The sequence below is a fragment of the Camelina sativa genome, chromosome 7 (assembly GCF_030686135.1).
Source record: "Camelina sativa cultivar CO46 ecotype springtype chromosome 7, ASM3068613v1".
NCBI classification, from domain to species: domain Eukaryota; kingdom Viridiplantae; phylum Streptophyta; class Magnoliopsida; order Brassicales; family Brassicaceae; genus Camelina; species Camelina sativa.
In genome coordinates, this window is record NC_141886.1 from 33,735,430 (window position 1) to 33,746,866 (window position 11,437).

The following is an 11,437-nucleotide window of genomic DNA, read 5'->3' on the forward strand; positions in this document are numbered from 1 at the left end:
CTATACTTATTTACTTAAGGTATAAATTTTGGTACATGGCAGATCAGAGTTGTAGAATACTGTAGTAAGTATTTTTATTTATGGGTTTTTGAATATGTCGAGTGTATCATAACGAAGAATTAAGTGACTCTACTCTATTTATTTCAAACCTTGCATCTTAGTAAACCTTTGATATGTGTGGGAAACGACGATAGAATCAAATTCTCATAAATTTGTTGGGCTAACTGGTCCATTCGATCCACAGTCCAATACAAAATGGGCTACAAATTGTTTCAGTTATGTAGTGGAACAACAAATATCAAAGTGAACCGGTTTGAAGAACCAAGCTTAGATGTGAACCCAAATATGATGTGTCGTATTTAAACCATCATAATGATCATATATACTAATCATTAATTCGTCATCACCTACAAATCTGTGATTCTGTAGGTGCATGAAGATCCAAATGGACACACCCTAACCAGTAGTATTAGATCATTAATTTATTAATACTTATACTCCTATTAAAAGTTAAAACTTAAAACCATCTTAATGATCAGATAAGCATATCATTAATTCGTCATCACCTACAAAACAAATCTATGACTCTGCAGGTGCATGAAGATCAAATTGGACATGCAACTATAGGGACCCCATTTACCAAAATGTCAGACCTAATCATGACCACATTTAATATATTAATTACAAAATATTTACTTCATCACTAACAATTATTGCAAACCATTCAATGGCTGTTTCAGTGTCCACGTTATCCATTTGCAATTTACACTCCTTAATTATTGCGTGTCACTAGTACTAATTTAATACGCAAATCTTTCTTAATCTTCTTTTCACTTGCACTAAATAAACCTTTACAAAATACTTTTTTTTTGTTTTGACAACAATAAAATCTGCTCAAAAGAGCCAATTTGGAGGAAAAGAGTTCACAAACAAAACATGTTGCGGTGACAGTCGCGCTTGGCATGCTAGAGAATATGCTTTGACATTCGCATTACGTAGAACCAGAGATAGAGAGAAGGAAGAGAACTCCGCTTGATCTATCTTGATGTCGTCGAGGTAGGGTGTGAAAGTCGGCCATTCATGAGGAGAAGACACCATCTTCACCAAATCAGAACAGTCCGTATAAAAAACCATGTCCCGGTAATCATGTCCAATCATGCAACGCATCGCCCAAATGAGAGCTTCTACTTCAGCATGGAGTGGAGACAAACTTCGTCGGAAATTGGTAGCTCCCATATCTGACCTCGAATCTTCAGTGGAAGAACAAAACCAACCTGCACCTGCAAGAGCATTTGTCGCTTTCCAAGAGCCATCAACAAAACACTGATATCCTGTAAAAGAGGTAGGAAGAAAAGGGGTAGGCCCCCTTTGTCTAGTAGAGGGGACAAGTGGAGTGTGGGGTTGATCCTCATCCTCCACCTCCACCTGAGCCTGTAACCAGACATTCGCCTCCCCCTCCGCCAACCGAACTACATCCAGTGGATTTTCCATCACATTTTCAAAAACACGAGCATTCCGCGCTTTCCAAGTATACCACATAAGCCACGGGAACGCGGCTGCCTGAGAGCCCGGATTATAAGAACCTAAGAAATGGTCTACATTAGCATAAATAGACTCCGTCGGGAAAGAGCCAGGACCTACAGGAACCTGAGCTAAAGCCCACGCCTGCCGAGCCGGTGGGCATCAGAAAATAGCATGATTAATTGTTTCCTCTTCAGCCCCACACCGTACACACGCGGAGTCACAGTGAATACCCCGCCTCCGCAGATTTGCCGAAACCGAAATACATCCTGTCAATACCTGCCACATAAAATGTTTAATTTTTGGTGGACAGGAGACATCCCAGACAGCAGCCAGCAGAGGTGTTTCTGGACCCACTCGAGGGACCATCGTAAGCTGTGGAACAGAACGACATTCCACTTCATAACCAGATTTAACAGTGTACTTTCCTGATTTCGTATAATGTCAACCCATGGAATCATCTAGGCGACGACTTCCTAAAGGAATAGCCCCTATCAGATCAACATCTTCCGGGGCATAAAACTCCTTGAGCCTATCCAAACGCCAAGTATTAGTGTGACAATCAATTAAATGAGAGATTTTAAGAGAAGGATCCTTATGGGGACCCTTGCTGAATGCTGGTCTTGGGGATTGAGCCGGTACCCAGGGATCCGTCCATATCGAAATAGACTCCCCCGAACCGACCTGTATAATAAGGCCTTTATTAACCAAAGATCTAGCGGAAGTAATATTTCTCCACGCGTAAGATGGAGAGTAAGAGCGTATCGGATCCATAGGGTTGGAATTGCGATAATACCTGCCCTTGAAAACCCGAGCAAACAATGTATTCGGGGCCTCAATCAGCCTCCACAGTTGTTTTGCCAGTAATGCCATGTTAAAAGCATCGACGTTCCTGAAACCCAAGCCCCCTAACTGCTTACTGCAACAGAGTTTATCCCAAGCTAACCAGTGCAACCTTTCAGACTATCCTGAAATATTCCACTAAAAATTTGCCACTGCACTCCACCAAAACCTAACCTTTACAAAATATTGTATTGATTTTTTCTCTATATATCGTGTTTTCTTAGTCCAAGTTCAACAATTCAACCACACTATCACATTAATTATTTCTACCGACTAAACACATTCGATGGCTCTTTTAATGATAAGTCTGATATAATCGCTAATATTTTCTCAGTATTATATTACTTGGCAATTTCACAAATATCAAAAAAAACCATTACATTTTCTGTTTTACTTATCATTATTATACTATTTTATTTGAAGTATGTAATTAATAAGCAAAAACTTAAAAATAAAATTAAAAATTTGATTCATAAAATTATATAGTAAACACAAAAGGAAAAGTGATATTAAAAAAAAATTAACTCGAACGACAACAAAAAAAACTCAAAAAAAAATTGACAAAATAAACCCCCAAAAAAGTAGTAATTATTTTATTGTAATTAAACACATTTTCATAGAAATCTCTATATGTATTATGCCTAGTGAAATTTATTCAGATTCGTAAAATGAGTTAATCAAGTCTAGTTGAGAAAAAAAAAACTGTAAGTAAGTACACCTTAAAGTATACAATAAATACATGTCAATCTTGTTATATTCATTCATTCAACCAGCTGTGGGAAAAAACTGGACAATTAATCCTTGTCATAACTACACAAAATAAATGAATTGAAGAGATGATCATCTAATAATTGACGCAAACCAATTAATATGATCGGCCTTTAATAACTCTAAAAGAAAGATAATCTTAACTCTTCGTCCAAAAGGACCAAAACAGTAAATATTTGGTCCCAAAGTATAAAATATAAAAATACAGTTTGGTCCAACTATGCTGCATGCACGCACGAGCTGCTTAACTCTGCTATGTAAAGTCTTTTTCCTGACCAATAAAATTTAATTTTGTATAGATAACATTTACTCCCTCCATTTTGTTTTTTAATATATGATGTTTTTAAGTTTCTATGTAACTTTTAAATTACTTTAGTATTTTATATTATCCAGTATTATTTTTGATTGGTTGAACTTGTTAAAAGTAAAAAACTTCTTAATCTGCGTGCTTTATTTTAAAAACATCTTATATTTTGAAATGGAAGAAGTATGTAATTAAACGTTTTTCAAAAAATTTAGACCTAAAAAAACTTTAATTTTGTATAGATAACATTTATGTAATTAAATGTTTCTCAAAAAGATTATTCAAGTGATGAAGAGTCAGTCAATAACTAAATCTCTTTAGATGAATTGAACACATGAACTCATCAATGACGAAATTTAAAATATATGTCGACATTTTCTACAAAATACGTGAGCTTAGAATTAAGTATCAAATATCTACTGATTTGATGTATGACTTTTAGCAGAACTTTACTATAAGAAATTTATCTTGTAATATATATATATATATATATATATATATATATGAATAAATCATCTAAGTTTTGCATAATTTATGTATTCATATAGAATGTAATTATCTCATTATATGAATTAAACAAAATGTTTAAACGTAAAATATCTGGAATTTTTCTAACCTGAGATATGGGTTATTGTGAAACTGAATTTAATTCGAGTTGAAATTTTAGGTGGTACGTACGTGTAATGAAAGGTGAGATGTATTATGTTCAAGCACATTTAAAACACATGTTCCCATTCCCATTTGACGTGATTATTAAATGGCCACTAAATGAACAGCACCAAAGTTTAATTTAATACTAGTAGTATAGTACTAGTATTATTATCACCATTAATTTAATCCCAACTACTCGTAACTTATGGTGATTTTAATTTCTTCGAGATTGATCACTAAACCTGTCATCACATCTGTGATCTGTCCAATTAAATAGGAAGAAGAAACAAATCTTGGAGACAAGTATAAATTAAGAGACACACAAGAAGTCAGAAAGTCACAACACTACAATTATAATAACAAACCAAACCAAAAAAGTACTAATAGAGTTCATCAAGTTCTAATGGATTTCGTTCCTTCAATGTTTATGCTTGATTCAACCTACGAAGATGGATTACTATTTTCTGATTCTTTCCTTCTTTCATCGTTTGTATCAAACCAAAACCATGATGTTTGCGATCAGATCGCTAACAAAATTGGTGGAAGCAAGAAGAAACGAAGTTTGTGTGATACATATGGCGTGAGTGAAGCCGACAAAAATGATGATGATGATCGAGAAAGCAAGAAGATGAAGCATAGAGACATTGAAAGGCAAAGAAGACAAGAAGTTTCATCTCTTTTCAAAAGTCTAAGATCTCTTTTGCCATTTCAGTATATCCAGGTAACTCATCTAGGATATAGTCATTAATTACATGTTAATCAAGAAACAATATTTTTTTTTATGTTACGAACTCGAGTTATTAGTTGTTTTTTTGAATTGAAATGGAATATGTGTGTACAACCCTAGTTTTTGAAAGACATATGACCATACCAATTCATATATGACAGGGTAAACGCTCGACATCAGATCATATCTTTCAGGCAGTGAAGTACATCAAAGACTTACAAAACAAGAACAAAGAACTCAACGAAAAGAGAAACCGGATTAAGAAATCCATACCGGGCACAAATTCTGTTCCATCTACAGAGGAATGCACCAGTAGTTTATCATCGTCAACAACATCAACATTTTCATTAGGCTGCTCATGTGTAGGAGACAAACACTTTACAGTTATGGTCACACCTTGTTTGGTTGGTGTTGAGATCATCATAAGTTGTTGCCTCGGACGAAACAAGTCTTGTCTCTCGAGTGTTCTTCAAATATTGGCTCAAGAACAAAGGCTCGGTATAGTTAGTTGCCTTTCAACTAGACTGCAACAGAGATTCATGCACACCATTGTTTCTCAGGTAAAATCCATTACTACACTTAGAGAAAAAAGTATATATGCAATAATGTTAACAGTTACGTTGGTTTATCATAGTTTCTAATAATGTCTATATTTAAAACCACATTTGTAAAAAATATGATGAACATACTTTTATGAAATTAGTATTCGATCGATCATTAAAATTAATATTATTAACTTAAATACAACAATAAATAAAATATTATTCACTTTTATACAACAATTAGTAGTGTTTGACCATTTCTTGGCTTGATTTTCTAACAAACAAATTGCTTCGTTTTGTTTCCTTAATATGCAACAAAAAAAAAAAAACAAGTTCCTCTTATAATTTTTTCCATAGTTCACATATTTATTTTTTTATAAACTACACAACGAATTTGGAGTTGGCCGTAGCGAATAAAAATCACTACGCTATGAGCCTATATATATGACTCTAAGTTCTCATTTTTCCATTTTGCGTTTAGTAAATCAATACTATGGTTTCAAATTTTCAGGTGGAGGATAGCAAACAGATCAATACTTTGAAGCTCAGAGATAAAATAGTGAATATGATGTAGCATACACAAGATAAAAAGTTACGTTTCAGCAAGACAAAAAGAAAAAAAGTTAATATGAAAAATAACTTTTTCGTGATTTGAAGTTTGGAGTTTTTAATGTATACTTTATATTGTTTGAGTTTTTTTTTTTTTTTTTTTTGAAAAAAAAATATTGTTTGAGTTTGTTAAGTGTTTCCGCTTATTGTGAGTGCTTAGAGTTAAGATTACATAATGCTTGTTTTTCTTGGCATTATATAATATTCTTCTGTTTTAATATAATGACGTTTTTTGGTGTTTCTAAAATAAATTTAACAGCAAGTTAGATATTTAATTACAATTCAAACAGAAAAATATATTGACGTTTGAATTATATTTATATTTATTTTAAGGTAGTAGTATTAATTTATAGGAAATAAAATTATGACATGTATGTATATAATCTGTTAGATATGGAGGAAATATCTCGAAGATGATGTAATAATCGAGTGCTACAATTTTTTTGTGTGTGAGTGAAAATACTAAATTGGCACACATAAAAAGTGACACTAGCATTAACAAAATAAATTATTGGACCAGAAGAGAAGATAGAAGCTAACATGAAAATAGTTCCGAGTAGAGATTTACCTAACAGGTCATTTAAAAGAGTTTTTTATATAATTAATTGTAATCTGGACTTTTTTTTTTGGTAGAGTGTAATCTGGACTTTTTACCGTCCGACCAATTCTCTCAAAATAAATATAATTATTAAATATCTTATTTTACTAAAAAAAATTAATGGGGTTAAAGCATAGTACCTCTTTAACTGACCAAATAGAAGTGTGATTTAGTAAATTAATTTGGAATAATCTTTTGCTCAAAAAACAAAAGTTTGGAATAATCTTCATTCTTCCATACTAACATGTCTGCTACTAAGAATTAATTAAATCGGACGGTTTTATTTCTTAGTTCTTCCGATGTTTTCTTATCTTAAATTTTAAAACTCAAATCTAGAAAATCATTTTGAAGGGGACGGGGAGTGGTGTGTGGAATACCAGTACAAAGATAAGTAATTGTATCATTGACAAAATGAAGTCTCGAATTTTAGAATTCGACACAAATAAAACTTGGAATCTTACCAAACGTGTAACAAAATCTTATGTCCCAAATGGACGAAAGCTCTAGTAATGTCGTGGTTACTATAAACCCCAAGGCTAACACATGCAGGTTGAAAGTGTGTACAGAGTCTAATGTGTAATAACATTTGTAACTTGTAAGTCTTGTAGAAATCATTTTTCGTTTCTTACATATAATGCCATAGTTATTGTTGAAAATTAGCGAAATTTGTCGGAAAACAAAAAAAAATAGTTAAAATTATAAAAATGTTAATTTATTTAGCATGTTGATATTTTCGTTCACTTTTAGTTAATATATCAAAAAAAAATATTTTTTTAGATCTACAATAGATTATATCAGAAATAAAAATCATGCAATAGATTTTAAGTTTTACGAGAATGTCGACAGAAGTATTAGTTCGAGATTTGGTTGTGGAGAATAGATAGACTAGTTAGTAATTGTCTTTTGTCCGAACATGATACGTGGTGTCAAAACATAGTATATTCTCTTTCAGTCTTTCGTAGTCTGTATTTTGAAGTTTTAAAAATATATATCTATATACCAATAACAATCTCCTTAATGCCACAAAAAAAAACAATTTCATTAATCTTCCAGATATCATAAATAAAATGATATGGTATCCACCTAACCCCTTTGTTATAGATTTGACTAATAACAAAAAAAAAATGAACACATTAGAAAGTAAAACTAACTAAAATAATTAGAATGTAAAGGGAGACGCAGACCAAAACAAACATGAACGCACGTCCATTGCTTACTTGTTCATAGTCTTCTTTCTTAGTGTCTCTCACGTTGTGACCAATTTTTTTTTCTTTTTCCTTTCAATTTAGTAGGAAAAAAAAAATTAAAGCCAATGTTTCGTTATATATATGAGATCTTATGCAATAGTAAGACTTGGCTTTTCAGAGACAACAATATAGTAGGAGCCCTCAATAAAACAGAGTAAGAAATGGATCAAAATTTGTATGGCAAGTGCTTGGTTATTATATCGATGATGGCCATGATCGGAACATCAATGGCCGCATATGCCGGGACCCCATGGCGTACGGCCTCAGCAACTTTTTACGGTGACGAGACCGCCAGCGCAACTATGGGTAAAGTTCATATACTTCTAAAGTCTATTGTATATATAGAAAACAATATATGACTCGACTATGGACCCCATTGCATGTTATTTTTCGTAGTAACATAAAAATACAAACGCGAAGAAACAATAATGGCTTGCTTATATATAATACATGAATCTTTTGAAGAACATATTAATTAAAATGTATTGAAATTTTTTTAACATGACCATGATATACATCGATCAGGTGGGGCTTGTGGATATGGTAACCTACGGAACAGTGGCTACGGCGTAGCCACGACTGCGTTGAGCACAGCACTGTTCAACGACGGTTACGCATGCGGTCAATGTTTCCAGGTAAGGTGTGTGTCGTCGCCTAACTGCTACTACGGTTCACCAGCCACCGTGGTGACAGCGACCAACATATGTCCACCAAATTATGGCCAAGCCTCCAACAATGGTGGATGGTGTAATCCACCACGAGTCCATTTTGATTTGGCTAAACCAGCTTTCATGAAGATCGCCAATTGGAAGGCTGGAATCGTCCCCGTCTCATACCGCAGGTATAACATCCACTAGACCAATATAGATACGTATACTAAATATATAGTGCGTATATTAATACAATTTCCACTTTTTTTGAAAGAGATGTGTGTATACAAGGCCTAACGTTATATTGATAAAATAGACAGAAAACCTATAAACAATGGTTTATCTAATCATAGTAATTAAATTCAATATATCTATATTCAAATATTTGTAAATTAATGAGATTTTGTTCGAATGCACCATTAATTTGCACATGCTACCTATCTAGAATATATTGATGATTCTACATATATGTACAGAGTGGCATGTAGGAGGAGCGGAGGAATAAGATTCAAATTTGAAGGAAATGGGTATTGGCTACTGGTGTACGTGATGAACGTAGGTGGTGCAGGTGACATCAAGACCATGGCCGTTAAAGGTAGCCGCACAGGCTGGATCAACATGAGCCATAATTGGGGAGCTTCGTACCAAGCTTTCTCTTCTCTATATGGTCAGACTCTCTCGTTCCGGCTTACCTCATACACCACTCGTCAGACCATTTACGCTTGGAATGCTGCTCCGGCTAGCTGGAGTGCCGGTAAGACCTACCAGAGCAAGGCTAATTTCTACTGATTTAGGTCATATTCAATACCGAAAAACGGGTTATTTGAATTAATTAACGGTTTTGCTACTTGTTCTTGAGGCAGATCAATCGAGAGATTGATAATTTCATAATTAATAACTCCCTTTGATTATATGATAGTCGTTAATTCTTGTATATTCATATTTGGTTGAGGAATAATTGTTGATTTTTGTGTGTGTATAATTTTGCTTGTGTTCTTCATTTTTATTTTAGCATCAAAATTATTGATGGGAATCCCACCATGGGATCATTTGTAATTTTTTATTTTTTTTTCTTCTGATAAGAAAATGACTTTGCTAATTCAAGTTCAGGAGTTACACAAAACATTAAAACGTCACCATTTTTTAAGTAGAAAAATATTGCTAAAACTTTATTGTATAGATGATGTATTACTTTTATTGTGCATTTCCTCTAATATAAACAATGAAATACTCTCTATCGCACCCTAATGATTTTTTCACCAATGTTTATATATAGACGTACACTTTACTCAAAACAATATCACGCCGCCTTTAGTTTCATACCCCAAAGACATTTATATAGCATAAAAATATGCAGATATAGTACTTTTCGTTGTTGAAGATGAAATATATATATGTATACTTAAAGATATTAATCAAACAAAAGCAAACCTGTCCCTTCAATCCAAAGCCTTCACCAAGCTCTCAAAAAAAGAAACTCATTTCTCATGATCGACTCTTCCTCTACACTTCTTCTTCTCATCTTCTCACCACAACACTCAAACGTGAATAACTCCACCAATATCGAAAATGGCAACAAGAACACTCTATTTTCCCTTTCTTCAACTAATAATAATCGTATTATTCCTATTCCTTCCCTCTCATCTCGAGTGTTCGACTTCTACTACTACTACTATTCAAGAAGCTCTCAACGAATCCTCAAGGCTTCTCGATCTCATCCTAAGAGACTACACTCTCAACTTCTTCAAGAACCAACATTACTCGATCAAGACCGGCGTTAACCAACGTGTTCATCTCCCATCTAACTACTCCGACATAAAACTTGACGCAGTTAGGTTCCGATGTGGGAGTTTCCGGCGATACGGAGCTCAAATTGAAGAGTTTCATATTGGCGTTGGAGCAATTCTTGAGCCGTGCGGTGAACGTCTTTTGGTTGTGAGACAAAGCTTGGGATCAAACTGGTCTGATATATATTACAAAAACTATGATCTCTCTGGTTATAGACTCGTGTCTCCGGTTCTAGGGCTCTTAGCTTATAACGCTTTAAACGACGTTGTTTTAGGGAATAATGTGAGCAGCTCGTATCAGATAAGTCTCCTCCTAGCCGATGCTAAAGAACCGTCCACGGTTGATTTCGGGAACGTATCTGGACCGTCGACGGTAGAGAGAACGTTTTTGGACAAGCCAATGTGCGCTACTTTCGAGCTCGACGGTAAAGTAACGTTTGCCGGAGAAGTGAAGCCGTTTGTGTGCGCCATTAAAACCAACGGACATTTTGGTTTAGTGGTGAAAGATGATCCAAAATCGAACGGTGGGGGAGAGAAAGAGATGAAGAAGGAGAAGATCGGACGGTGGAGAAAGGTTGTTGGTGGGCTTGTTGGGTCTGTGACGGTGGGGGTGGTGCTTTTAGGGATGGTGGTGGCAGCGGCGGTGGTGACGGCGAAGAAGAGGAGGAGAAGCGCAAAAAGGGAAGAAATGGAGAGAAAAGCTTATGAAGAAGAAGCTCTTAGAGTAGTGTCAATGGTGGGGCATTCTAGGGCTTTTGTTGCTTCTGCTACAAGGACTTCTCCGGGTTACATGGAACATGAATGTGTGCCTAATTAATTAATTATGTATACGTTTGTTTCCTTTTTTTGTGTGGATTTTTTACGTATTTTTTTTTTCTTTTGTAAAAAAAGGTTTAAATTTATTTAAATATATGTTGTTGGGAGTTTTGAGACGCACATAAATATTGCGTTGTGGACAAGTCACATACGGTGATGAATTAGATACTAAGTCACTGATAAACATTATATTACCTATACCTATGTTAAATGAGGCCTAAAGAGTTATAATTCTTGATGAACATATGTCCTCTGATCTAATGGTCGTTTTCTTTTCTTCTTTTTTTTTGAAGAGTCACTTTTTTTTTTTTGAATAAAATGTAAAATTTATTCGAAAAAACTTGTTTACATCAAAATGCAGCTAGTGTTTTAAC

General features: G+C 34.3%; 4 protein-coding genes across 5 annotated transcripts; 3 read left to right on the top strand and 1 right to left on the bottom strand.

Moving 5' to 3' along the window:
* Positions 1-894: 894 nt before the first annotated feature.
* Positions 895-1,890, bottom strand: LOC147941993 (uncharacterized). The gene is made up of 2 exons (XM_087458709.1): positions 1,801-1,890; positions 895-1,665 (listed from the first exon to the last, which is right to left on the bottom strand). Exons 1-2 carry the CDS (start codon positions 1,888-1,890, stop codon positions 895-897), a joined length of 861 nt encoding a protein of 286 aa, XP_087314835.1.
* Positions 1,891-4,266: 2,376 nt separating this feature from the next.
* Positions 4,267-6,216, top strand: LOC104703905 (transcription factor bHLH125). The gene is made up of 3 exons (XM_010419995.3): positions 4,267-4,808; positions 4,976-5,374; positions 5,868-6,216. Exons 1-3 carry the CDS (start codon positions 4,491-4,493, stop codon positions 5,928-5,930), a joined length of 780 nt encoding a protein of 259 aa, XP_010418297.2. The 5' UTR covers positions 4,267-4,490; the 3' UTR covers positions 5,931-6,216.
* Positions 6,217-7,915: 1,699 nt separating this feature from the next.
* On the top strand, positions 7,916-9,564 carry LOC104705194 (expansin-A18-like). The gene is made up of 3 exons (XM_087457648.1): positions 7,916-8,116; positions 8,336-8,651; positions 8,937-9,564. Exons 1-3 carry the CDS (start codon positions 7,972-7,974, stop codon positions 9,247-9,249), a joined length of 774 nt encoding a protein of 257 aa, XP_087313774.1. The 5' UTR covers positions 7,916-7,971; the 3' UTR covers positions 9,250-9,564.
* LOC147941994 (uncharacterized) lies at positions 9,523-11,189 on the top strand. Of its 2 annotated transcripts, XM_087457647.1 has the most exons (2): positions 9,824-10,032; positions 10,523-11,183. In XM_087457647.1, exons 1-2 carry the CDS (start codon positions 9,948-9,950, stop codon positions 11,062-11,064), a joined length of 627 nt encoding a protein of 208 aa, XP_087313773.1. In that variant the 5' UTR covers positions 9,824-9,947; the 3' UTR covers positions 11,065-11,183. The 2 variants fall into 2 exon arrangements, with proteins under 2 accessions (XP_087313772.1, XP_087313773.1); XM_087457646.1 differs by having other exon boundaries at positions 9,523-11,189.
* Positions 11,190-11,437: the final 248 nt, after the last annotated feature.

Bases quoted from the DNA above. Each gene is read 5' to 3' on its own strand.
- LOC104705194 (XM_087457648.1), top strand. From the start codon at position 7,972: ATGGATCAAAATTTGTATGGCAAGTGCTTGGTTATTATATCGATGATG. The intron at 8,117-8,335 runs GTAAAGTTCATA...TACATCGATCAG, and splicing joins GACCGCCAGCGCAACTATGG to GTGGGGCTTGTGGATATGGT. The intron at 8,652-8,936 runs GTATAACATCCA...ATATATGTACAG, and splicing joins GTCCCCGTCTCATACCGCAG to AGTGGCATGTAGGAGGAGCG.
- LOC147941993 (XM_087458709.1), bottom strand. From the start codon at position 1,890: ATGGTCCCTCGAGTGGGTCCAGAAACACCTCTGCTGGCTGCTGTCTGG. The intron at 1,666-1,800 runs GTATTGACAGGA...CCGGCTCGGCAG, and splicing joins TTAAACATTTTATGTGGCAG to GCGTGGGCTTTAGCTCAGGT.
- LOC147941994 (XM_087457646.1), top strand. From the start codon at position 10,030: ATGGCAACAAGAACACTCTATTTTCCCTTTCTTCAACTAATAATAATC.
- LOC104703905 (XM_010419995.3), top strand. From the start codon at position 4,491: ATGGATTTCGTTCCTTCAATGTTTATGCTTGATTCAACCTACGAAGAT. The intron at 4,809-4,975 runs GTAACTCATCTA...CATATATGACAG, and splicing joins TGCCATTTCAGTATATCCAG to GGTAAACGCTCGACATCAGA. The intron at 5,375-5,867 runs GTAAAATCCATT...TCAAATTTTCAG, and splicing joins TGCACACCATTGTTTCTCAG to GTGGAGGATAGCAAACAGAT.